We start from the raw sequence: 25,556 nt of genomic DNA, 5'->3' as shown, positions 1-25,556 counted from the left end.
TTTTACATTTGAGACTAAGCTCTCGAAGGTATCGAGCTGTGTTTTGCATTAACTTGAAAGCATTAAATTAAGATACCCGCAATCATTCAAAAACGCGCGCGGGAGATTTCCATTATTGGTCACTAAACTTTAGTAGAATTCGCAATCAAGTCACGGGACTGACATATCCATGGTGGGTGGCATGAATCAAAATAGCAGTGATGATGGGGTAATAGATAGGGGTGAGCAAGATGGACTGCCCAAATCGAGACAAGACCGGACATACCGATTTAGCCAAGTTCTCGGGAATGTCGGTCCGGTTTCCGGTTCCTAAAAGTGGAACTGGTTTTCGAGCGATCCGGTTCCCGGTTCTAGGGTGGAAACCGGACTGGACCGGACCGACCGGACTGGACCGAACCGATAAATATATATTTTTCTAATTTTTTCATATATATAATATTTAATATATATATGAAAAGTATTTAATATTGGTCCCATGGGAATCGATTGTTCAATTTTTTCATATATTATATATATTTTTTCAATTTTTCCCATGGCCTTATGGGATCAAATTAGAACTACAAAGGAAAGAACGGAACAATCGGTTCCGGTTCACAAATAATATTTAATATTGGTCACATTGGAACCAGTCCACGGCCCCAAGACTAGCCGGTCTGGTCCCCGATCCTAGAAACTGGGAACCGATCCTCCCGGTCGGGTTTCCGATTCTTGGGTTGGACTTGACCGGACCGGAAATCACTCACCCCTAGTAATGGAGCCGGGCTGCTCACAACCACTGTTGTAATTTGACCGCCACCGTTGTGGCTGCTGTATGGGGAGAGTGAAGTGAAACGGTAGAAAATTAGAGTTTCTTTTGGTGTCAAGAGAGGGAAAAGTGTGGTAAAGAGGATGTGGATGCAATCTCGACCACATAATTATACGTTGATGTACAACTATTTAAAAGAGATGAATTTAAGATGTACCTATTATTTCTAAATTTAGAGGAACCATATAGTTAATGTAACAAAAGTCTCAAAATCTCGCAAGAGGCCCTCTTTCGCTTGATTCTTATTTCAATCAAAAAAGAAAATCGAAAAACCTCAAAACCTTATGAAAAAAAAAACTTATTGTCGCATCTCAATCTTCCTCATAGAGCTCTTGTTTATATTAATAGTGTAAGGAAACGTGAAGAAAAGAAATTTGTGCATAAATGGGCCTTGATGTGATATATAAATATATTTATATATTTATATATAAAAGAGAGATAATATAATCTAAGTAAATCATTTAGAATCGTTGAACCGTGATTAGAAAGCCGCAATATGAAGAGCTCTTCAACTCCGTGACTCAATAATCATACTTCGATTGGGTTTTTTGCGAAAAGACTTAATTGTATTCAGTGGGTATTTGTATTTCAGCAACTCAAGTAATTCTTTTACCTAAAACATATAAACTCTAATTCATAGAGATTAACAAAGCAATATAACATCTTTTCATGAGTATAAAATATGAGCCCGATTAATTGAAATTAATATCGGCATCTCTACAACACCGTGATTATTTTACGTTGGATCAGAGATGAAATGAAAGGGTATAGTATAATAGGCTGATTAAATCATTGATAAAGTACGATACTTTTATTTTTTATGGTATGAAAAAGGGCTAAAGCCGAATACAAAAATTTAACGTCGTAAATCTACTATCCCTATTTTTATGACCTAATAAAACGTGAGGTAACCCTCTAGGAGATACCCTCTAGGAGATAATGAAAAAGAAACTAATATCGAAACGCCTACTGATTTCAAGATAAGCACGCTAGTCAGCTAATAGATAAAGTGCAAATATTTACCAAATAATTGATGCTCCCTATCATCACACTCTTCAAATAATACCAGAGGAAACATGCAGAAACATTTGACTTTTGGAAAACCTATTTTAGGATTTAAGGTCAGAGATCACCAGAAGGTAATTGATATGGACATTCTAATATTTGATTTGACCCTCGAGAAAATTCTACCCCGGGTATCCACTCGCTATCGTTAGCCGCATAACATCACAATCAATTATCTAAATAATTCAAAATTAAACAAATTAATTAATTAATTGAGTAGGAGAGAGGGGTGGAAAAACAAGTACTAGCGAGGGTACTACTGCAAAAACATAGAAAATAAAAAGAAACAGAGACCGCTCCTCCGCCGCGCCGGGGCGGTTGGTTTAGGAAGGGAAGGAGCCACGTCAGCATCGGGCCAATGGTAAGCGAGACGAATAATTTCTCGACGCAATGGGAGGACGCCACGTCGGCCGCGTTGACTTTTCTATTTTTTTAAAAAAGTTATCGCCGCCAGTTCGCTCTGAATCGTTCTCTTTCAAGTGGCGCACGACCGCACGCCCGCCAGTTTCAGTCTCCAGAAAAGAAGAAGAGAAACGGTCTCGCCGGTTGAAATCTGCCTTGAATACGCTTCCGATGCAAGAAGTTGCGACGAAGCTTCGCGGGACTGATTATTTTAATCCCCGGTGAAGTTGTTATTAATCTCCCCTCCTTCCTGGCGATTTCTGCAGCGAGAGACGGAAGAGACTGGTTCTCAAAGTCAGAGGTACGCAGTTGACGAAACTAAGGCGTCTCTCTCTATCCATCTCTTTCGACACTGACTTCGTATAAGGGGTCTTCTATTTGCTTATTCTGTTTCGATTTTCATTTGCGCGATGCAATTCGTGACTAAAGTTTGAATTCCTCATAATCTATTGACTGCGTGTAGAGATGGGGCAAGGAGGACAGGATTGCGGAAACCTTGAAGCCATCTCGAAGAAGTTGAATGACCGTGAGGCGATGTTCCCCGCTTGGGCGAGAGATATCCCCGAGTGCGAGAAGCACTACCGCACCAGCAGGGCCTCGGGGCTCAAGTCCAGGGATGTCGAGAGGAGGCGCAAGCTGTATGGCCCCAACGAGCTGGAACACCACGAGGGGGTCTCGATCTTTAGCCTCATCCTCGAGCAGTTCAACGACACGCTCGTCCGGATCCTGCTTGGCGCTGCGGTCGTCTCCTTCGTGCTCGCCTGGTATGAGGGCGAGGGAGGCAGTGCCAACAAGGAGATCACCGCCTTCGTGGAGCCACTGGTGATATTCCTGATCCTGATCTTGAATGCGACTGTCGGGGTGTGGCAGGAGAGCAATGCTGAGAAGGCTCTGGAGGCGCTGAAGGAGATTCAGTCTGAGCAGGCGACGGTGGTGCGAGATGGGAAGAGGATTCTGAATTTGCCCGCGAGGGAGCTCGTGCCAGGGGATATTGTGGAGCTCAAGGTCGGAGACAAAGTGCCGGCAGATATGCGTGTCGTGGGGTTGATCAGCTCCACATTGCGGTTGGAGCAGGGCTCCTTGACTGGAGAGAGCGAGGCTGTGAACAAGACGAGCAAGGCCATTGCGGAGGACGCGGACATACAGGGCAAGAGATGCATGGTCTTCGCAGGGACGACCGTGGTGAACGGTAATTGTATCTGTTTGGTCACTCAGACCGGGATGGAGACCGAGCTTGGGAAAGTACACAAGCAAATCCATGTGGCGTCACAGAGCGAGGAGGACACCCCGTTGAAGAAGAAACTGAACGAGTTCGGGGAGGTCTTGACGATGATAATCGGCATGATTTGCGCACTTGTCTGGCTCATCAGCGTCAAGTACTTCCTAACCTGGGAGTATGTAGACGGGTGGCCGACGAATTTCAAATTCTCATTTGAGAAGTCCGCTTATTACTTCGAGATTGCTGTGGCATTGGCTGTGGCTGCAATTCCCGAAGGTCTGCCTGCCGTGATCACGACTTGCCTGGCGCTCGGGACGAGGAAGATGGCACAGAAGAATGCCCTTGTTAGGAAACTCCCAAGCGTCGAGACCTTGGGGTGCACGACGGTGATCTGTTCAGATAAAACTGGCACATTGACCACTAACCAAATGGCTGTGGCGAAGCTGGTGGCTGTTGGTTCGTCGCCCGATCAGTTGAGGACCTTCAAGGTCGAAGGGACAACTTACAATTCGTTAGATGGCAAAATTCACGACTGGCCAACCGGCCACATGGATGCTAATCTTCAAATGATAGCACAAATCGCCGCTGTATGCAACGATGCTGGTGTTGCGCGGTCGGAGCACAAGTTCATTGCCCACGGGATGCCCACCGAGGCTGCTTTAAAGGTAAACGCGATTTTTTTTTAAAAACTTTTCGGGGTCACCTTACTTCATCTTCTTTAGTGAAATAACCTGTTACAGTGTTTACACGCAGCTGTTTTTTTATTATTGAGTCATTGCAGTGATTTTTGGGTAAAACATACGTTCTGATTAGCAAGTTTCCACTTTGCATTCTTGTGAGCTTTGCTAGTATAACAAATTGATGCAAATGTGCGCCTTCAAATCGATTAGATGTTTCAATCAGACATTCTTCATGTTCTATCAGGTTTTGGTCGAGAAAATGGGTATGCCCAAAGAGGCTCCTGAGAGCAACGAACTTCTGCGTAAGACATTTATCGACCTACTTCAATTCTCTGCTTCTTTGTCTATCATCGGGGTCAGAGATCTTGTAGCAACTAAACATGTTTGGTGTTTGCTTCTGAAGGTTGCTGCAAATGGTGGAGTGAATATGAGCGTCGGATCGGGACACTGGAATTCGACCGAGATAGGAAGTCTATGGGAGTCATTGTGAGTTCCGGTGCCGGGAAGAAGTTGCTGCTTGTGAAGGTGCATTCCCTTTCCATGCGTAAACATCCAATATATTCTCGTGAAAATGCCGTTGGATTGATAATTATCCGTACACTCTTTACTCTGTTTCTTCAACTGCTAATACTATGCCTGAGTTCGCACTAGAGAATGTTAAATCTCAATGACAAAGTCAAAAAGATTTGAAGTTTTCCCAAAGATGGGTAGTTTGAACATGTTTTTACCTTACCGAATCATTTTACTGAGTCGAAGTTGAAATTTTATTTCAATATGTACGTGACTAACGAATGAGCCACTGCGATTTTGACAGGGCGCTGTAGAAAGTGTATTAGAGAGAAGCAGCAAAATTCAATTGCTTGATGGCTCAATTGTGGAACTGGATGAGAACTCAAGAAGCTCCATCTTGCAATCTCTTTATGAAATGTCGACTGGCGCACTGCGTTGTCTGGCTTTTGCATTCAGAGACGAGCTGCCTGAGTTCGAGAGCTATGACGGTTCTGAAGACCATCCTGCTCATAAACTTCTGCTTAATCCATCTAATTATTCGACAATAGAGAGTAGATTAGTTTTTGCTGGCTTGGTGGGACTGCGAGTGAGTTCTGTTTGTGTTTCTATCATCTTTTTCCGAGTTTGAAGTAATCTTTTTCCCACTTCCTCGCAAGCTAATCCCATGGCTTGGTGCACTCCATACAGGATCCTCCAAGAGAAGAAGTCAATCAAGCCATTCAGGACTGCAGGGCAGCGGGCATCCGCGTCATGGTTATCACCGGAGATAACAAGAACACAGCGGAAGCCATATGTCGCGAAATAGGAGTTTTCAAACATGACGAGGACATCAGCTTCAAAAGCTTGACGGGAAAAGAGTTCATGAATTTGCAGAACAAGAAGGATCACCTGAGGCAAACCGGAGGCCTCCTGTTCTCCCGGGCCGAACCAAGGCACAAACAAGAAATAGTTCGGTTGCTCAAAGAAGACGGTGAAGTTGTTGCCATGACCGGTGACGGAGTGAACGATGCACCTGCCCTGAAACTGGCCGATATTGGCATAGCAATGGGCATTGCTGGAACTGAGGTACTCTTTTGTTACTGCATTTGCTGCTTCAAGACAGCGAAATCCTTCGTTGAAAATAAATTATATGTAAAGAATTAGGTGGAAGAAGTAGGTTAATAGTCAGTACAAATTGATGCCACATCTTAGTAAGATCTGAAGGGACCCAACTGAAAGCAATTGAAGATTTGGACCTCAATAAAATAGTACGAGAGTCCGTAAGTCTTGAACTAAGGAAGTTAAAGAATTATATGAAATTTGCCTGGTTTAATCAAGTCAGCAGAGTTATCAGCTCATTTTTTTTCTTTTATTTGCTTAAGAATCCTAAGCTGGGCTAACTTTCATTCTCAGTATTAGCAATTACTTGCTATCACGCCTTCTATAAAATATTCGTCATGCATGATTATCACAGTATTTTTTCGTCTGCTCCAGGTTGCGAAGGAAGCTTCCGACATGGTCTTGTCTGATGACAATTTCAGTACAATAGTCGCAGCCGTTGGCGAAGGAAGATCTATCTACAACAATATGAAGGCCTTCATCAGGTTAGTCTCTCTCAGTCCTACTTGGTTTCGAAGCACAAATGTTTGTGACATTTGTTCATTTATCAACTACTTTGGGCAACTCCTCTAAGAAATAATTTATTGAACATGTTTTAGGCTAGTAATTTGTGGCGACTAACGATTGACTGGACCACTATTGTCTAAAATAGCAATCTGAGCTTCGTGTGCTTGTTGCAGATAAAAATCAGTGGACCTATTGTTGTTAGTGCTGATGTGCTTTTTCCGAATTGAACTTTCAGGTACATGATCTCTTCAAACATCGGCGAGGTCGCTTCCATCTTCTTGACAGCGGCTCTAGGAATTCCCGAAGGTCTGATACCTGTCCAGCTTCTGTGGGTCAATCTTGTGACCGATGGACCGCCTGCGACTGCCTTGGGATTCAATCCTCCAGATAAGGACATAATGCAAAAGCCGCCGCGCAAAAGCAACGATTCTCTCATCAGCAAGTGGATTCTGTTCCGCTATCTGGTAGTTATCATTCACTGGCTTTAATCCTCCTAACGCTTCCTAATTGTACTGTGAATTGACCAGCTTGATTGCTTTGGACAGGTCATTGGACTCTATGTAGGGATTGCAACTGTGGGTGTCTTTGTCATTTGGTACACACAGGCCTCCTTCTTGGGCATTGACCTTAGCGGCGATGGACACACGCTCGTGTCGTACAATCAGCTTGCGAACTGGGGTCAGTGCTCGTCCTGGACGAACTTCACCGTCACGCCCTTCACCGCCGGGAACCAGGTCCTCACCTTCGACAGCGACCCATGCGACTATTTCCACGGAGGGAAAGTCAAGGCCACGACTTTGTCTCTCTCGGTGCTGGTCGCGATAGAGATGTTCAACTCTCTCAATGCCCTCTCTGAGGACACGAGCCTGTTGATTATGCCCCCCTGGGTCAACCCATGGCTCTTGGTGGCCATGTGTGTCTCATTCGGGCTTCACTTCCTGATCCTATACATCCCTTTCCTCGCTCAGGTTTTCAGCATCGTGCCTCTCAGCTTCAACGAGTGGCTTCTGGTACTCGTGGTCGCACTTCCGGTGATCTTTATCGATGAGGTTTTGAAGTTCGTTGGGAGGCGTATGAACAGGCTTCAACGATCCACGGGGCGAAAACCCGTGAAGCCAAAGTCAGAGTGAGACATCGTGCCTCTCAGCTCTCGATCTCCAAGTGTCAGCTGCTTACTACGTTGATGCCTCGATGAGATGCCTGTATAGTATATATGCAATATGCATCTCTTTCTTGGTCCGTCCTGACTTCTTGTATCAAGGTTTCGTGTTTTCGTTTTGCTTTGGAAACATACTAAGGATGCAATATTGTACCGCGTAGCTTCCTAATTACCGGCTTTGTACCACCGAAGTGATCCTCTGTGCGCTGTGAAACCAAAACATCAATCAAGTTTTGGAGATTATCTTCTGATTTCGATAGAATCTTCATGGCCTCATGCTGGTAAGTTTGGACCTGCACGAGCTAGACTAAAAAGACACAAGACTTCTAACTAAGGCGTCTTCATGAAACTATTAAACACGTTAGGCTTCACTCATCAGCAAGCCAAAGGATACTGTAGCCCTATCCAACAAGAAACGGGAAAATTGTCCAAAAAGTCATTAACCTATTGCACTTTTGTCAATTCAGTCCTAAACTTTTTAAGTTTGCCAATTTAGTCCTAAACCTTTTCACCTCTTGCCAATTGAGTCCATCCGCCCAATTTTGGCCGGCCGGTGCTGACATGACCGCTGTCCGGCCAACGCTGATATGGCAATTTTTTAAATATTTTTTTCGAATTATTTATTTATTTTTTCTTTTTTTTCTTGGCAACTGGCCAGAGGGAAGAAGGGCAAAAAAATATTAAAAAATTCGAAAAAAATATTTAAAAATTGCCACGTCAGCGTTGGCCGGATGGACTCAATTGGCAAGAAGTGAAAAGGTTTAAGACTGAATTGGCAAACTTAAAAGGTTTAGGATTGAATTGGCAAAAGTGCAATAGGTTTAGGACTTTTTGTACAATTTTCCCAACAAGAAACAAATAAAGATTTGACACAGGAACAGAAAAGGGAAATAAAGCACCAGAGTATTGTATTCCCTTATGATACGGGTAGGTATAGAAGCAACTAGGACAAAGATGGGTAGGTTTCGTGTCTTTACAATGATCGAGGCCTCCTATTGCCAAATGAGATTTCTTGAGAAGATGGAGGAGGCTGCTAATATCTCGTGTTCCTTGTTTGCGATTTTGACGCATCGATTGGGGATTTGGCAGAACCGAGCATGTAAACGGTTTAACACAAATGAAACTTCAAGGAAGCCTTAGGCCAATGTTAGAGAGGTACAATTGCAGCTAGCAAGATTTGACCTTTGAGCTGCAGATATATAAGTGTCACTACTATACAAATTAGTCTGATGACTTATTTCTTCCCCTTTTTTTTTCTTTTTGTCGCTTTTCTCCGATTCAAGCCATGGTGAAGAATAAATCGTTCTAGCGAGAAAATGCTGGAGCTATATTGCCCTAAAGGACCTTCAATTGTGAGTAGCTTTTATCAAAAGGAAATGGTCCTGCGCCGACTACCGAGGAGATGTGGTAGAAGAGCAAAAGGAGAGCTTTTATCAGCAACTGAAAGCAGTCACATTGTTCTGGAAAAAATTTTCATGCTAGTGCAGAATCAGATGCTTCTGTGACTGATCATGACATCTTTCTGCCCAAAGATGAGTATCTTCTCGCTCCTTTTTCACCAGGGAAAAGTTGACTCTAGACGATAACAGTCGCCACGACACTGACTATCTACTATATTATTATGATCTCTCCAGCCTCTGGTACAACATCATTGCAAATCTCTCATGTTCGATTGGAATAAGGTTGCCCTCAAGCACATGTTCGTTTCTGTGTGAGTAAAACAACAGGAACAATTCAATAGAAATTTTCAGGCAACAACATATAGCTCGGACTTTAGCACCATGGCTTGCACAGTTCTTAGTCCCTACGAGCCACAGTTCACTAGTCACCCCATATGGCCGACTTCAATTGGAGAGCATTATGATGCCATTGTCGGCGGATCCTACGAAGACTCTCTCTCATTCTTATCTGCCATATGTTTTCCCGGTGGGAGTTTGAATCCCTCTTATTTTCCACAGGAAAATTTCTCATGTGGTTTCAGAGCCAGCGTCATGGACACGACGAGGAACTACCTTACGACGAATATGGAGATTGGCCTAGCAATCACGAGTCCTGCTTCAGCAGTTGCGGGGAACGTTATTTCTTCTCACTTCGAGATGATTCCGACGATGGTGAACAATGGAATGGCCTACAGAAGGAGAATCTGTATCAGAATGAAGAACAAAGCAACGATTTTTACCAAATTGGGGAAATGCAATCTTCTTATGGACATGATCTCGCGACAGGATATGGATTTTGGCCAGAACATATATGGGCAGAGACCACTCCTGGAATAAGTCAGCAAGAGCCAACAAAATCCTTCGTCGAACCGGCTCTCAGTGAGAGTATCTTCGGTTACTGGCCCTGCCTGTTTCAGGAAGAACCGAAAACTCTATGGTGATTGAAGGCCGAGCTTCGTTACAGCGCCAGAACAACTAAGACCGACCACCCGGTAGCTTTCAGGAGTTTATCTCAGACATATTTCCTGGCAATTTTAATAATCCTCCATTACTATATTCATTGTTTAATTACAGGCAGTTGCCTTCCATAATCATCGATGTCTCATTTCAATCAAAAATACGTCAACGTTTAGTATGGATAATTTCTAAATGCCAAGGAATGGCAATCTTTCTTATTCTTTTTCATACATATTTACCAAAGCTACATCAAGGCAGCGATTGTCAAGACAGTGCACAAACATACAAACAGAGGAGCGTGTTTCGTACTGTAATCTATTTCAGGTCCAACTTTACAAGCAAAACTTTTCGCCATTAAAAATGTGCTGTACAATAAGGTTATGAACCAGAATACCTAAGTCATAGCACACTACCCAGCCCTAGCTCATCCTCAATGTCATCACCATCTTCAAATAGCTTCAAAAATCTAGCCTGTTCTTGCTCCCTCTTCCTTTTCTGCCAATACTTGTAAGCAGCTACCAACCCGATAAGTAGAACAGTCGAAACTAGAATGCTAATCATTATAGCAAGCGCAACATGCATTCCTTTCCCTTTTCTATGAGCAGCAGGGGTTGAATTGGTATCTGCAAAGACACAAGACCCGATTACCAAAATCAGCATGACGATAAACAGCCCATGAGTAATAAACGTATGTAATGTAAAAGAAGGTAAACTTTCGTTATTCATTATGAATACCAACTGTTCTATTCACAAAAGATCTCCGAGGCAATTGGAAATGAAAAATAGTGAAGAAGATCCTCTTGTGATCCACCGTAAAGAAAAGGAAGAAGATCAAAATCATGAATGATGACTTCTTCAATTGTTCCAGGATAATGGCTACAGATGCAGTGTTCCTATAATTGACAAATATTGGTAGGTTTTCCTCACAAATTTCCTATCTCAGTAGGCAAAAGTTTGGCATCCTAGTATACGGACTTTTCCATACAGAGTGCGAGATAGATCAATTAACTATATCCTGATCCCACAGCAATTGAGGTCACACAACATCGACTAGAAGTTTTCGCAGTTCGTCACAAAATATCTATCAATATTTATGACCCAGATGTCTGTTAGGCCATTGTTACTTTTTTTTTTTTGGGTCAGCCAGGTGTATTCTTAGACTTTGGAGCTACTCCACAAGGAGCTTGGCAGGCCCTTAGTGGGCCCACCTAGGGAAACCTCATAAACCCATAAATCCCCCGATCCGGAGGAGGGGAATTTCGAACTCCCCACCTCTCCATTCCGGCCATTGTTACTTTAAATCGTATGAGACATAATTGCTTGCATTAACAGGCTTAAAGTAGAGAGAGAGAGAGAGAGAGTGAGGATCGTGCAATCTCACCAGCCATAAGAGGTACACACTGTGGACATAGAAAAGTAGCAGTAAACTCCTTATCATTGATTCTGGTATATCTTCCATCCGAAGAGCTAAAATCTGAAGGACAGAACTCCCATTCTTCAAACGTATCATCTGATTTTAGAGTGTCCTCCTCATAAAACCCACATCGCTTGCATTTTTCATTTGAAAATTCGGTAAGAGGCTGAGAAATTGCAGATCACAACTTTAGCATTAGCTGTCTATATTACGGGATTAACACATTATCCACTTAAATTGACTAGAATCTGCCCAGACCAGCACTTTTAAGACGAGTAATAGAGAGCTTACAATTTACCGAAACTATTTATCACTCTGATCAACTATGCTGAACCACAGAAAAGAAGCTTGTCCCAATGAAATGTCGCCGTTAATTAGTAAAGCAGTGCAAGCTCACAAAATCAAACAATAGTACTACGGAAGGAAAACTCAAGCCTCATACCTAATAGGGATTCCAGTCACAAACTTCAAGCTCCTAACAGTTATCTATTAATAGATCCTACAAGCTAGTTCCAACCAATTACGCATCGTGTTACGGTAGTCAGGTCATAGAAACAATGCATACCTGCCAAGATTCTTGACCTTTAAACGCATACGACACGTTTGCTTCCTTCACGTCCGGCAAAACAGTCTTGTTCTCCCCCTTGCACCGGAAATAAACCGTCGGCTTAGCCTTGAACCACTCGTGGGTCCTATATATTTCGATCGAATCGAGCGTGACGACCGCGGCGAACAGGTATCCTGCAGACAGGGGATGCAGTGAGACGACCATTTCCGCATCCGCAGTAAACAGGCCCAACAAGTAGCAGGACGCAATCTCGACGCCATCGAATCGGGAACCCCCCCTCCCGCTTTAATCGACAAGAACCACATCAACGAAATCCCAATATCAAAAAATTCAACTACTTTAAGCGGACTCTCCATCTTCTCTTTCTTCCCTAATCTCTCTAACCAGCATCGACCATCCATCACAAAAACGATCTCGTCGAGCAACTAACGAATTCGCGCACCAGCGGCGGAACAAGGCCAGATCGAACCCCGGAAACAAGAAAACTCAGCTTCCGGATCGAATCGAACCGGAGACCCGGTTCCCGTTACCTGGAAAGGAGCTGAGGAAGACCCAACAGAACAGAGATGCAGCAGAAGCCCTCGCGGTCGTCGTCGTCATATGGGCGGAGGATTTGCAGGTTGGTCGGAGTCCGTGCCCGAGATCGTATCTTGGGTTTCTATCACGCGGAGACGGAAACCAGAGAGGATCGGAGGGAAAGATGTCGGAAGAGGACGAAGACGTGATTGGACGGGATTCGGTCGATGGCGGTTCGAGGGAGGAATGATTCGAAGCTTCTCCGGGGTCAACAGACGGAGGTTGAATGAAGCGCGCGCACGTTTGGAGGTTTTAGGTAAAAGGGAAGCTGACCGAGCTAATGGAACAGAGGCTGTGTGACGTCATAGGCCGCGCGTTTTGGCAACCGGCCAAACAGTTATCATTTCTGTTCTTTTCTGTTTTGAAACAAAAATTTCTTTTGATAAATTTTTTATTTTCGGACATATATTTGCAAAAATTTGTATACACAGAGGAGCACTGCGTCACGGTCTTGGAGGCCTTTGAGGCCGGATGTACATCTCTCTCTCTCTCTACCGTCATTGGATCTGATTTCTGCGAACCCGAATACCCACATTTCTTGTGTTTAATGAGGTATGTGGTAATCGTGTATTTAATAGGATAGATGGTAACTAGAGCGGTAGTAATTATAGAGTCTCGTGAATAGGGGTGTTCTCCCCTCATTTGTATCATCCAACACTTTAGATATAAAAAGTATGTTCTCTTCTAGGGTTTTTCTCTCTGAACACGTTCTCTCTACTATTCGAGGAGGCTAGTGAGGGAGAGGTCGATTCTAACGGAAAAGGCTTAGCTTTTTTTTTCGACCGAGAAAAAAGCTTAGCATAGACGACCTAATGTTGCCGCTCGGTTTCAATCGTAAGTATCGGCGCGTGAAAACTGCGCATCGCAGTGCGCCTTATTACTTTCTAATCTCTAAATTTTTGGACAAATGAAAAAATTGTCGAATATCTCAGTGCATGTACTCGGCTCCGGTTGTTTTACAGAAGATGTATAATTTGAAAAATATTCTCTCAGAAATGATCGCTTATGTCGTTACCAAAATCAATGGATGGAAAATCTATCTATCATCCACGAAAATTATTTAGACATAAATTGTTATCGATGACAAAAACATATTTTATTGATTAATTATTTTGGGTAATCATTTTCAGGAATATATTTTCTAAATCGTTCATTTTCCACGAAACAAATGCATAAGACTTCTTTCCGGACCTCTTATTAGCCAATAGCTTTTACCGTATCAATCTCAACATACAATGACAATATATTGACTATTGTTTTATGGAAAATAAATAATTGAAAAAGCTATTTTCCTAAAAAAAATTACTTATATCGCTTACAAAATGAATAAATCAAAAATATTTTTATTATCCATAAAAATGTTTAGACATAAATTGTTGTTGATAATGAAAAAAAATTTCATTGACTCATTAATTCAAGTGAAATAAGCAACCAATTTTCGGAAAATAGTTTTTAAATCATTCATTTTTCGCGAAATAAACGGAACCTAACCAAACCATTTCGAAAAGTCACCGCCTCGACTTAATGGACAAAATACAATCGAATGAGAAGCCGAAAGAGTGACCGACCGAAAAAAGATAGCAATTGAAAATCTCAACGAAGAAAAAGTTTTATAACTTAATTGTACGGATTCAAATAGAACTCGATGGAGCGACAGTGCGCAAAAATCTGGCAAATTTCAGTGTTCTTAAAGAAAATATGTAAAATGTTAATTGATAAGTTTATGGGAAGATAAAAAAAAAATATGAAGTAATACCCTAGCAAAAATAAAACCATTAATTATCCATTAAGAAACGCACTTTTTGGCAACAGGGGTCGGAAATTACCAGGTTCGGGGTTCGATCCCCGTGAGCACCGCGTAAAAGAGGAGTGAAGACAAAAGAAAGAAAATATTCGTAACCCTAGTTTTTGCTACGTCTGGTAAGATGTCTATATATATGTTTAGCCGACGGTTAATTCAACAAATGATTATGGCGGCCAATGCCAGATATGAAAACGGAGCTGTGCCATCGATTCTGGTGCTTTGGTGCTTCGACCTCAGAGGCACAAATTGGGCAGGAAGGAACCGAACATGGCGACCAGGAAATCAGCAACGAGATTTAGCTAAAAATAATGATGGAGAACGTAAAGAGAACGATTCCATCACGTAAAGCTCCTTTTTTGGCAACCCCCCCTCCGTCCTCCCTTCTTTAGCCCCGCTGCTCTCGGATCATGAGAGCAGCAGCAACACCATGACATTCCCAATGCCGAGAACCCGGTTCGCCTTCATCGTCACCGCCGCCCTCCTCGCCGTCTCGATCGATGTCCTCGCCGTCTCGACCGATGTGCCGAAGGACGCGATGGCCGCCTCGTTGGTTGGGACGATGCCCGTCGGTTCCTCCCTCGTCGCCAGTATCGACGCCAACGACCGCGCGACCATGGACCTGCCCCGGAACCCACGGCCCCAGGACGCCAAGCTGGGGGTCCCCTTCTGCAGCCCCCGCGAGTTCATCCAGGCCCACAACAAGGTCAGGCTCGGGCTCGGCGAGCCGCCCCTGAAATGGGACAAGAGCCTGGCCAAGTACTCGCGGCGGTTCGCGTCCAAGCGCGCCGCGGACTGCAAGATGATCCACTCCTACGGCCCTTACGGGGAGAACATATTCTGGGGTGCGCAGGCCGCGTGGTCCCCGTCCCAGGTCGTGGACTCGTGGGTCAGCGAGAGCAAGTTTTACAACGCGAGGAACAACGCGTGCGCCACGGGCCAGATGTGCGGGCACTACACGCAGATCGTTTGGCGGGACAGCGCCCGCGTGGGCTGCGCTTGGGTCGCGTGCCTCAACGGGGGAATGTACGCCATCTGCTCGTACGACCCGCCCGGGAATTACGTGAATGAGAGCCCGTTCTCGTCTTTCTTGGGCCAATGATGATGATCTCCCATTAGTAATATGACCTGAACTCCGATTGCAAGATTTGGTATTACTTATGTTTTAATGGCGGAGGTGTTCCTTTTGGTACCAAATCATTTTGCTTCATTTCGATCCCGCGACAATGTAACTTTTTGTGCTTAGGCCAATGGCATCTTGTGGCGTTAGACCTGCATTGCTCAAACTCGACATCTGCACGTATTCATCTGTGATGTGCAACTATCTCTTGTTTTTGGGGATCCATCTCCAGATTCTGGGGACTGCACACCTTCGGTTAACGTGTGAATGTGTCTTTCTCGAGAATGTCGCTATTTCTTACCGTCCGTCGTTTCGTAGTTCTCTCTCTTCTCCATCGAGCAGAAGCCCGTGCTCGGTTCTTCGAGCTCAAGGCACGGCAAACTAGTTGAGAATGAAACCGATGCAGATGGATGCAGGAGGTATCAGTTGATCCTGCACATCGTATATGCCAAGGCATCCCCTATTATTTCCTGGAACCTGACTTGGGGGATACATGTACTACATGCCACTTGATTGTTCCGTTCCTTTCGAAGCATCACAGAAGCCCGACCGCTTTTGATAAGTAACGGGAACGGAATTGAAAACGATCCACAATGCATTTGTTGCAGCAGCTTGTCTTCGAGTAGTGTGTTTTGTTTAGACTCCTTTGTCGTCGTAGGGGATGCCGCAGCCGGATCATATTATTTTCCAAGCACAGCCATGACTAATCCCGAAAGGGCAGAAAATGTGCACCATAAGAACAGGTATTGGGATCCCCAGAACAATCTCTCTACAAGCTAAAAACCATGATTCCAACATACTTACCTATAATCGAATCGACCCGTTTCTAAGAGAAACATAAAGAAGAATCAGTGATCGAAGTTTGACCAAAAAAATCTGAGATAACCATCAATCTGTACCACTATTCCTGGATTCATGGCATCAACCGTGTAAGCATGGACGAAGCGGACGATTTGGAGGTTAAACATCTGCTTTATTCGTCAAAACTTCCAGTCGCTCTAGTATTTTCCTGCCGCATTTAGCTGTTTTTTCGAGACGGATTGTGTTGTGTGAAGCCAGCGTGCAACATAGGAGGTTGATTCTCAGCAAGCAATCAAAGCGAAAATGTCAAAAACTTCCACTTGACTAATGATTGATAACTCAATATGGTGCAAGAAAATGAAGTTCTACAATTTCTGCAATCCGTCTTCTGAAGTCCTCCTTAATCCCAAATGTATCTCGGTTTCGAGTTGCTCGAGGGTTAACAGACGCTAGAATTAAACATCACTCGGAGGAGAAGACCTTAGCTTCCAACTGATAAGCCTTGGTGAAGAATCCCGGCCAACAGAGGTACGTGGACATGATGCTGCTCACGGTGGACGCGCCAATTAGCATGTTCATCACCACAATCTGCAGCTGGATGGCTTCGATCGGAGAAGCCCCTCCCATTATCAGGCCCGTCATCGCGCCCGGAAGCGAGATGAGGCCCACGGTTTTGGCATTGTCGATCACGGGGGAGAGCGCGATGACCAACGACCTCTTCACTTGTTGGTGTGTCGCTTGGCGCGGGGTTGCTCCGAGAGCCAATGCAGTCTCCACCTGCAACAAACAGAAGTACAAATTCACGTAAGTGCTACCGGAAATGAACTCATTACTAACTCCCAAGAAAGAAAAATCTGTAGAAGAGGGGAGCGGTCCCTATTCACTTCAGTACTTCACATGATCATTTACATGATTTCAAACTGCACTTGAAATGATATTTTCACCGAGACTTTATTTGAGAAAACAAACTCAAAGAGTTTGATTCACAATGGGTTTGAAGTTCCCTTTCTTCGAAAAAACAATGGCGGTGGATCACGGAATAGAAATGAAAGATGAGAACCGAGCTGATCAGAAAATTCTGAAATGTGGCGAAATTAGCATTATCTGAATCAGAATATAGATGACATACAAATATACGCGAATTGGTGCGAATCGTAAGTAAGAAGCAGGATCCGAACATATGTGAGGCTTGAGAATTTTCCAGATGATAAATTAGTCTTTTGTTCACGGATTGTGGAACATTAGCGGATCGAAATCAAGACTCACCAGGTTCATTTGCGTCCTGATATCATCCCGAAGCCTTTTCATGGTGACACCAGTAACCGTCATCGCATTTCCCACCATCATTCCTGAGACGGGAATGATGTATCGCGGAGTGAAGGGGAACACATTGAGCACGACAAGCAAGAACATAGTCACCGCAGTTCCGGCGAGGATCGAGGCTCCGGCTATGTATTTTCCCCGAGGCACATGTTTGGCACGTTGACCGGCCGTGTAGCCAGCAACCGAGACCTACAGGATTCAATAATCAAAGTCAACAAAAGGATTAATGTAAATAAAAGACGGCCAAGAACATGAGCCTAAGACGACCAGAAGAGCCTCTATTCTTGTCAAGAATGGAGGTCAGATGCTACGACAATTGACAAGTAGCATAAGAATTAGTCAAAACAAAATGTTGTGGGAAACAGTCTTTCATCTTTGCATTAGATAACCTTTTGTCAACTGGTCAAGGGTTTAGAGGAATCCTGTAAGATACAGGTTCCTCTGAAAATTCGTGGGGATTATCCTAAAGAAGATTGTGGGGAGTCTTGGGAGAATACGCGTAGGGAATCAACCGAAGGGCATAGTATTGCTGCAAATTCCTGGCAATCGAAACCAGTCGACGTGTCTCGGGTATATTGCTCTGTACCTCTTTCTCTGGAAAAGCTAGGGATACAATCAACCGAAGACTAAAGGTGAACAAACAGAGAGGATAGAAGGATGGAACCTTTTCTCCAATTTCCAGCTAATATTTTGAGGACATTAGCTGAAGCCGGAGAAAGTCAAGAAAATAGGGGAAGCTAAAATATTGTGAAAAGGTCATTATCTTACCTCACTTCAAGATCATCAAGGTCACGAATGCTTTGATGAATTACGTATTAAAAAGGAAAACTTTTTCCAGATGAACTCATTAGTGGAAGCAACAACAAACCAAGAAAGCAGAGACATGCTCTGCTTCTCTCTTTTCTCGCTAAACTCTATCTAAACATAAAACCGAAACGCTAAAAACACGGACAGGAGAGGGAGTGGGAGAGAGAGAGACCATGAAAAGGTAAGCGAGGACGATCCAGCCGCTGTTCTGGCGGTTGAAGATGAACTGGAGGACGAAGCCAATAATGGAGAGCTGAAGGAAAGCCCTGAAGATGGCGTAGAGCATCTCCCGCTCCAGGCGGAGCCTCTGGGTGTAGGAGAGGGCCACCGCCATGAGGACCACCGCGAGCGCCGCCACCGGCTTCACCATTCCCTTCAGGAAATCCACCATCCACCCCAGGTGCTCCATGTCGAACTCCCACTCCAACCCCAACCCCAACCCCAACCCCGGCGCTGCTCCGCTCACAATGTCCATTGTCGCAAGAACTCGTTCTTGAATCTTGACCCTGTGAAGAAGAAGAAGAAGAAGAAGAAGAAGAAACGAGTGGAGAGACCTCTGGAAGTTATGGGTGGGAGAGAAATGGGACGTGTGGGGGTGGCTTGTCACAGAATTTATGGTGGCGAGGGGTGGTCAGAGTCAGAGAGAGAGAGGGAGAGAGGGAGAAGTAGAGCCGTCCCCAGATGTTGTTTGGCGCTGGGGAAACGACTCGGGGGGTTTCTACTTGAGGAAAGAGGGATTGACCTTGCTGGTTACGGCAACGTACGTACGACCTGATCCGAAAAAACGGAAGTTATTTTGTCACGGAAGTTTTTGTCCTGGCACGCGCGTGCGGTGCGTGGACCATTTCTGAGTCGCGAGGGAACCATCCAGGCGATTGGCCTGATGGAGAGATCAATCATTTTTCGCACGGACATCACAGATTTATACCAGCAGCGAGTGAAAACGTCTGAACGGTTCGTGCCATGCTATCTAGCAGATGACTTAGTTCTCGGTTGCTATCGAATTGGTGAGACCACGGTGATGGGCTTACCGATCTCGGACATTCGAGTTACGAATGATGGAAAATAGTCGGGGTTCAGGTTTAACATCAGTATGATTTCTTAAGGTAATGTTTAGAGGGGTTCCCTAGAATTGGTCTCCCCTCTCGGCCCTTTTTCCTTAAAATAGAGAAAGTCGAGCGGGGGTCTTTGTGGACGAGTAAATATTGAATTCTTCGTGGCAGAATGGGGTTTTCCGCATGTGATCGTCGAATGTTGGGCTTTTTTCCAAGTAAGGTTCGAAGGTAAAATAGTTAATTTTGTTAAAAAAAGAGGCTTGGATTAAGCCTCGCACATATATTTCGGTTGGAGAGAAGTTAAAATCTGCCATTACATTTTGATTCGGTCTTGTTTTATGCATCGCAAGCTCATCTCGTGGATATCAATCCCATAAAGTGAAAGATGAGTTGGTTTCCATCCTAAAATCGAAAATCGGACTACACTAGGTCAGTTTCCAGTCAATGGAACCAGGGACCGACCCTATTCAACTTGGAACCGTATCGGACCGGACTAGCCATTCCTGGGAATTGGTGTTGTTATTTATTTTCTAAAATTTTTTATTTTCTTTCTTAAAAGTTCCTAAATATATTGTCTTCGGTATAAGATGAAATTACTAATGACGGGAAAGTTAACAATAAAAGAAAAGATCATTATCACAAATAATTTGTTCTTTTTGCCCTTGCCGAATAAAAGATGAAAAAAAATTAATACACTCTGAGAGTCAGTTTTGCTGGTTCGACTCGATCGGTTCGGTTCCTCCCCATTAACCGGGAATCGGATCAATTATTCCCGATTCCAAAAATTTGAAACTGAGAACTTGATCGATTCTCGCGAGAACCATCAAGAATCAATCAGTTCGATCCGATCTGATTCGATATTCGAGTCGGACCGCGATCGATGCACACTTCGAGAGCGAATCGAACCACTAAAGAGAACGAAAGACTACTATCTGAACAATGCATTCACCACGGAATGTAAAGAACCCTTGCCTTTTGAAAATCTAACTCTAACGCTGAAAAACACTAAACAGTCATTGTATACTTCATTCCACCTTTTGGAGGAAGAAATTAGGATGATCGGGAATAATATAATATGGGGGGAGGCGGGGCCCACGTCGTGTCGGGAGCCACGTGGCCGGGACCAAAGAGAAAAGAGCTCTGTACTGTACTTAGTAGTGGGGCAGCGGCGGATTCCCAAAGTCAAAGTCACATGTGAAAGTTGGGGGGGTAGGTTGGGGACCACCGCTTAGGAGGAGGGGGACGGTGCATTGATTGCGCAATGGGAATCGATCATGGGGATGGGACTCGCTTTCCGTACTGAATCTGGACACGTGCCCATCAATGGCTGAACACCGCTCTCACCACCGCTCGCTAATTTTCATAGCGATTAATATCAGGAAAAATCCGAAATCGATGTGCTTATGGCAAGTTTATTTCGAATTGAGTTTTGGGTCACCAAAAATCCAACGTTGGTACTTCCATGATTTACTCCAAAGTAGTCACCGATAACCCCAAATGATACAATTTTGATATATTTATCCTTCCTTAGTTTTCGTCAAATTTTACCGTAAAATTGCTGAGCTATATGACACGACAAGTCTATGTGGAAATCCATATAAGTTTTTGGTAAATTTGTTGTGGGTGTATCAATTTGAGGTTTTTGGGTAAATTTATCACGGGCGTACAAGTTTGGAGTTTTTAGATAAATTTGTTATATGTGTATCGGTTTGGATTTTTTATCGGTATTAACTCTTTTTCTGGAGTGAGTATTGGATGGATACAAGTACATCCAAAACGTACTCCATCTCAATCGTCATATCACGTGGGTCCTGTTGAAATAGAAGGGGCTCATATACTCCGAATGTATACAAGAGCTTTTCATTTTTCTACCCTCGCCTCTAAAGTACAAGAAGTCGGCGCCATTCACCATCATTTTCTCGAAAAGAATGGCGCTGGCCGAACAGTACTACCGCAGAAAATTCTTATCTAGACTCAAATCCATATGAATCATACCCATTGTAATCATTGATCAAGTAGGCCTACGTATGGATCTACATGACAACAATCGCGATTGTACTAGTCCACACAAGAGTTCCTCCGTAATTACCCGACGGTAATTTCCTAAACCTGCTGGTCGTGCACCCAATTACCACGATTGTCCCGGTGGCTACAATAGCTATCATAGCTTTTGATCTAAAATATGGCCGCATTGCGAATGTACTAATCATTTTCTGCAAGGATGTACTTGTGATTTGTTGGTAAACATGTAATAGGATCTCTAATGGAACAACCGTCGTTGCAATTAAAAGTGTCATAGAATGTCAATAAAAGGAGCATCAGCCTGGTCTAGGGCCCATGTTGTTCTTGGCAAATCATGTCCCGAGCAATATGGCTAGGTGGTAAATCTTCCCAAAATGATTTCTTTTCCCGTGTCGTGGAATCAATTGTTGAGGTACGGGTGTAGGCGTATTAGGTATGCAAAGATTTTCCCCATAAAGTAATTTATGAGGACTTCGTTAATTAAAATATCTACTTATCTCGTAACTTGATATTCTAGATTTTTTTGTGTGAATATGAATCTACTTAAGTATGTTAATTAGCTTGAACTTAGGATTCCTCTTGATGATATCTCCAAAACGAGGCACCAGAATTTTCTTGAGTAGTCATTCAAGAGATTATAGTTTTTGATCTCTCTCTTTATGATTGGAAAGACCACGTCGATCTTTTTCTCTTTATGATTGGAAAGACCATGTCGATCTTTTTCACGTGGACGTAAGTTGCCAAACAATCTTTTATGTGGACATGGGTCTCATCAACCCAAATAATGTGTATTTAATTTTTGGTAAATATATCTACAAAAAGATTGCGTGGGGCATCAAGATTGCCCAAAATCAAATCCATCTCAATAATCATTCGTAGAGGTGAGCATGATTTTAGGGTAAAACTTGGAACCTGAGAACCGGACCGGTAGAAACTTGTCGGTTTCAAGTTTCAAAGTATGCAAAGTAGGTTTTAGATCTCAAAATTTGAGGAAACTGTTTCGACGGGTAAGTTTCAAGTTCTAAATAGGTGGAACCTGGAACATAAATCTAGAACCTGCAACAAGTTTTTCTAAATTTTTTTGTCTATGTCTTCGTGTGATTCTGCAATATTTCATGGCGTCCGATGATGAGTGTATAACCTAGAACTGCTAGTCCGAGCTTCCATTTTACAACTAAGACTTTTACTTTGTTAATGTTTCATATTTTTCGTTTGTCTAAATAAAAGTCGTAGTCAGTGGATTGTAACAGCAACTGGAGGTCATAAAAGGTGATATTTAACTGCAATCGTTCAATTAATAATACAAGTGAAACCTAAATAGACTCTAGAAGTCGTGACAAGGTAGGTTCCAGGTTTCATAATATGTGCGGTAGGTTCTATGGTTCAAAAAATGAAGAACATATTTCAATGGGTAAGTTTCAAATTCAAAGTGAACATGTACGGAACCTGAAATATACGGTACTTGGAACTGCTCACCCCTAATTAATTGTGCGACTCCCACGTCAATTTTGCATATGAGGCGCACGTGATCAGTGACCGAGATTTATCCCGCCCAATTGATCGCGATATATTTTTCTGTCGTCTAGAACATAAATGTTTGCAATGGCGTCAAAAGAGTAAAGTAATGCACGCGGCATGCATAGATTTGCCAAAGGTACATCTCGCGTGGGAATAATGGACGCAAGAAAGACAGAAACATACGTTAATTTAATCCGTCTCGCTGTTTTTCTACTTTAATGATTTGGAAATTTGAGACACGGACGATTCAATGTGGACCATGATTGGTACGGGAATCGAGAAAGAGGCGGGGACCACAACCTTTTTGGTCTCGACTCCATTACGAGTGATGTTGAGATTGCGGAGCTAACAAGACCACCCTCATACAACTCAGGATAAATAATTCAAGAATTCTTAAGGAGCAAAAATGAAAATATTTCTCTTCCTCGCACTAGCTTCGGAGCAAAATGTAACGTTCGATAGCAATACAAAATTTCTATTTTTGGAATAGAAATTCGTTTAATATGTTATTCTTAAATTTCTGTTTCCGACGGCAGACGAGCGGTGACAGCGGGTGGCTGGCGAGCAGCGGCGACCGGTGGCGGACGGGCGGCGACGGGCAGCAAGGGTGAGTAATAAAAGAGAATTGTTATTTTTATTTCTGTTTCAGAAATAGAAAGTAGAAAATTCTAACTTATAATGATTAGACCGATTCTGCTTCGGGACACCCAGCAATGGAAGCTGGGTGTCCCGAAGCTAACAACCATGATGATTAGACTGATTCTAATATAATGTCACACGACTCTTTAAGCCTAAAGTTCAATCTGTTAAAAGAAAAACAATTCTAAATACTTATCGATCATATTTCATAGCAATTATTAACACAAAGTATGCCATGGATTAGCATGTCTTTTGCGCCAGGGCCCTCTTGTTATCGACTTTTAAATGAATTGAAGCGAGCCAAAGGGTGAGTAGAAAACATAAATCTACAAAGTCCGAGTAACTTGAAATGATTCGCAAACTTATTAATACACACCCGTGATGATATATACACATATACACAAACCCTCGATCGATTTCGAGGACATTGAAATACTTTAGTTTAAATTTATTTGGTACCATCCAACAAGTCAAGCTCTTTGATTTAGACCGTATTGAGGATCAAACCACATTCCCGAGACCAGCAACATGGATTCAAGAACCTAGTTTAACTCAGTTTTATACCAACCTAATCTTCGGATCGAGTGCACATTCGGGTCGTTCATCGTGCCAAATCTGATCATAAAACCCATGTAATTATTGAGTTTCAGCAGATGTTGTGTGCCCTAGCTTTCAAAACCACGTGCTCGTTTTTCAATGTCTTGCAATGTGTGTAATCGTGGCAGGGAGTGCTGTGATCGACCTGCCCGGGTCGACCCTGCACCGGAAGATGAAGAGCCGGAGCCATAGCACAACAGATATATTATTCTATAATTAACAAAGAATTATCAGGACAAAGAAACCAGATAGATCTTAATTAACTATGCAAAAAAATGCCATGGTGGTACATATTAAAGTACTATAAATGGGGGACCTCGGTACCTCCTTCTCAGGTGACCTTGGAAGTTATTTCTGGTCATGAACGAGACGAACAGTTAGGAGATGCCAAAGAATATACACTTTGATATCCATGACTGCTCGATGTGCTGGGGTTTGATTTTCAAAAAACTAACGGCAAACAACGAATGATTCGATTCATGGGAGCTCGCAAATTTTCTGGATCGAGCAACTTATTTAGGTTTTTCTCGATAGACCACCGCCTTGTTTAATTACTAAACAAGTGTCGCGGTGACGTTCTTGGATGAAATTACAACGGAAATGACACGGAAGAAAAGGATCCGTGAACGGCAATACCTACCCATTTGGGGAATTTTTTTAATCACAGCGGCTTCTTTTAAATTAATGGTTTGGTATTACTTGGAGAGAGATCCCGTTTTGTTGCTTGATTGCAATGAATCTCGATCAAATGAAGGAATATCCGCATATGATTTGCGTGTGGCATGATCAGTTATGGCCTGGCTGGTTGTGATAACCCAAGTCCCTCCGCGTTTTGACCAGCAGCTCTCCTGTTCAAGCCTCAACCGCCATCCGGCGCAAGAGCATACTGGGCTGACTCACCCGTCCTATGACTATACCATTTCAACACGCAAAAATTAAAATTAAAAATGGAATTAATAAATAGGGATAATGGCCTAAACAATTTCTGAACTTTGATCCAATGTATAACGTGATCCCTAGGCTTTTGGTATATGTTCAATGTAGTCACTGGACTCCCTAAATTATATGAAAATATTCAATATAGTATTCAATATAGTCCCTGAACTTGAATTAGTGGAAGAACTACATTAAATATTTTCATATAGCTCGGGGACTAAATTGAACATGCACTAAAAGTTCAGGGATGACAATGAACAAATTAAAAGCTTATCGACCACATTGTACTTTGGGTTAAAGTTCAGAGACCACATTAAATAAATTAAAAATTCAAGGGTCATATTATATATTAGGACAGAGTTTTTGAATTGTTTATGACATTTTTCCTAATAAATATTATATTTCATTACGTTCTGTACCCACCAAGTCTTATTAGGAAAAGTGGTTAGTAACATCAACTTTCAAGATCCGGTGGAGCCACATGTATCGCGGGATTGATGGATGATGGAAAGTGATTGTCGCCATTCATCATTGTGTG

General features: G+C 43.1%; 4 protein-coding genes across 4 annotated transcripts; 2 read left to right on the top strand and 2 right to left on the bottom strand.

Moving 5' to 3' along the window:
• Nucleotides 1-2,349: 2,349 nt before the first annotated feature.
• Nucleotides 2,350-7,600, top strand: LOC115673711 (calcium-transporting ATPase 4, endoplasmic reticulum-type-like). Its single transcript, XM_030595961.2, has 9 exons — nucleotides 2,350-2,573; nucleotides 2,736-4,156; nucleotides 4,416-4,473; nucleotides 4,575-4,696; nucleotides 4,986-5,267; nucleotides 5,369-5,746; nucleotides 6,155-6,264; nucleotides 6,522-6,750; nucleotides 6,832-7,600. The coding sequence occupies exons 2-9, from the start codon at nucleotides 2,738-2,740 to the stop codon at nucleotides 7,414-7,416; spliced, it is 3,183 nt and encodes a 1,060-aa protein (XP_030451821.2). The 5' UTR covers nucleotides 2,350-2,573; nucleotides 2,736-2,737; the 3' UTR covers nucleotides 7,417-7,600.
• A 2,524-nt stretch (nucleotides 7,601-10,124) lies between these two features.
• On the bottom strand, nucleotides 10,125-12,666 carry LOC115673714 (uncharacterized). The gene is made up of 4 exons (XM_030595966.2): nucleotides 12,354-12,666; nucleotides 11,821-11,996; nucleotides 11,223-11,421; nucleotides 10,125-10,464 (listed from the first exon to the last, which is right to left on the bottom strand). The coding sequence occupies exons 1-4, from the start codon at nucleotides 12,421-12,423 to the stop codon at nucleotides 10,241-10,243; spliced, it is 669 nt and encodes a 222-aa protein (XP_030451826.2). The 5' UTR covers nucleotides 12,424-12,666; the 3' UTR covers nucleotides 10,125-10,240.
• A 1,796-nt stretch (nucleotides 12,667-14,462) lies between these two features.
• LOC115673401 (pathogenesis-related protein 1C) lies at nucleotides 14,463-15,486 on the top strand. Its single transcript, XM_030595556.2, has one exon. The coding sequence runs from the start codon at nucleotides 14,631-14,633 to the stop codon at nucleotides 15,300-15,302; it is 672 nt and encodes a 223-aa protein (XP_030451416.2). The 5' UTR covers nucleotides 14,463-14,630; the 3' UTR covers nucleotides 15,303-15,486.
• Nucleotides 15,487-16,425: 939 nt separating this feature from the next.
• On the bottom strand, nucleotides 16,426-18,947 carry LOC115673400 (protein ALUMINUM SENSITIVE 3-like). Its single transcript, XM_030595555.2, has 3 exons — nucleotides 18,424-18,947; nucleotides 17,388-17,633; nucleotides 16,426-16,898 (listed from the first exon to the last, which is right to left on the bottom strand). Exons 1-3 carry the CDS (start codon nucleotides 18,724-18,726, stop codon nucleotides 16,584-16,586), a joined length of 864 nt encoding a protein of 287 aa, XP_030451415.1. The 5' UTR covers nucleotides 18,727-18,947; the 3' UTR covers nucleotides 16,426-16,583.
• Nucleotides 18,948-25,556: the final 6,609 nt, after the last annotated feature.

Source organism: Syzygium oleosum, unplaced genomic scaffold (genome assembly GCF_021117445.2).
Source record: "Syzygium oleosum isolate NSW1041296 unplaced genomic scaffold, Sole_v2.1 Sole_v2.09, whole genome shotgun sequence".
In the NCBI taxonomy this organism is placed as follows: Eukaryota; Viridiplantae; Streptophyta; class Magnoliopsida; order Myrtales; family Myrtaceae; genus Syzygium; species Syzygium oleosum.
This window is presented reverse-complemented; position numbering and strand designations above follow the sequence as displayed.

Bases quoted from the DNA above. Each gene is read 5' to 3' on its own strand.
- LOC115673711 (XM_030595961.2), top strand. From the start codon at position 2,738: ATGGGGCAAGGAGGACAGGATTGCGGAAACCTTGAAGCCATCTCGAAG. The intron at 4,474-4,574 runs GTAAGACATTTA...TTGCTTCTGAAG, and splicing joins TGAGAGCAACGAACTTCTGC to GTTGCTGCAAATGGTGGAGT. The intron at 5,747-6,154 runs GTACTCTTTTGT...CGTCTGCTCCAG, and splicing joins TGGGCATTGCTGGAACTGAG to GTTGCGAAGGAAGCTTCCGA.
- LOC115673714 (XM_030595966.2), bottom strand. From the start codon at position 12,423: ATGACGACGACGACCGCGAGGGCTTCTGCTGCATCTCTGTTCTGTTGG. The intron at 11,422-11,820 runs GTATGCATTGTT...GCAATTTCTCAG, and splicing joins AAGGTCAAGAATCTTGGCAG to CCTCTTACCGAATTTTCAAA. The intron at 10,465-11,222 runs GTGAGATTGCAC...GTGTCTTTGCAG, and splicing joins GTGTGTACCTCTTATGGCTG to ATACCAATTCAACCCCTGCT.
- LOC115673401 (XM_030595556.2), top strand. From the start codon at position 14,631: ATGACATTCCCAATGCCGAGAACCCGGTTCGCCTTCATCGTCACCGCC.
- LOC115673400 (XM_030595555.2), bottom strand. From the start codon at position 18,726: ATGGACATTGTGAGCGGAGCAGCGCCGGGGTTGGGGTTGGGGTTGGGG. The intron at 17,634-18,423 runs GTCTCTCTCTCT...TGAATCCTGTAG, and splicing joins TCCTCGCTTACCTTTTCATG to GTCTCGGTTGCTGGCTACAC. The intron at 16,899-17,387 runs GTGAGTCTTGAT...TGTTTGTTGCAG, and splicing joins TCAGGACGCAAATGAACCTG to GTGGAGACTGCATTGGCTCT.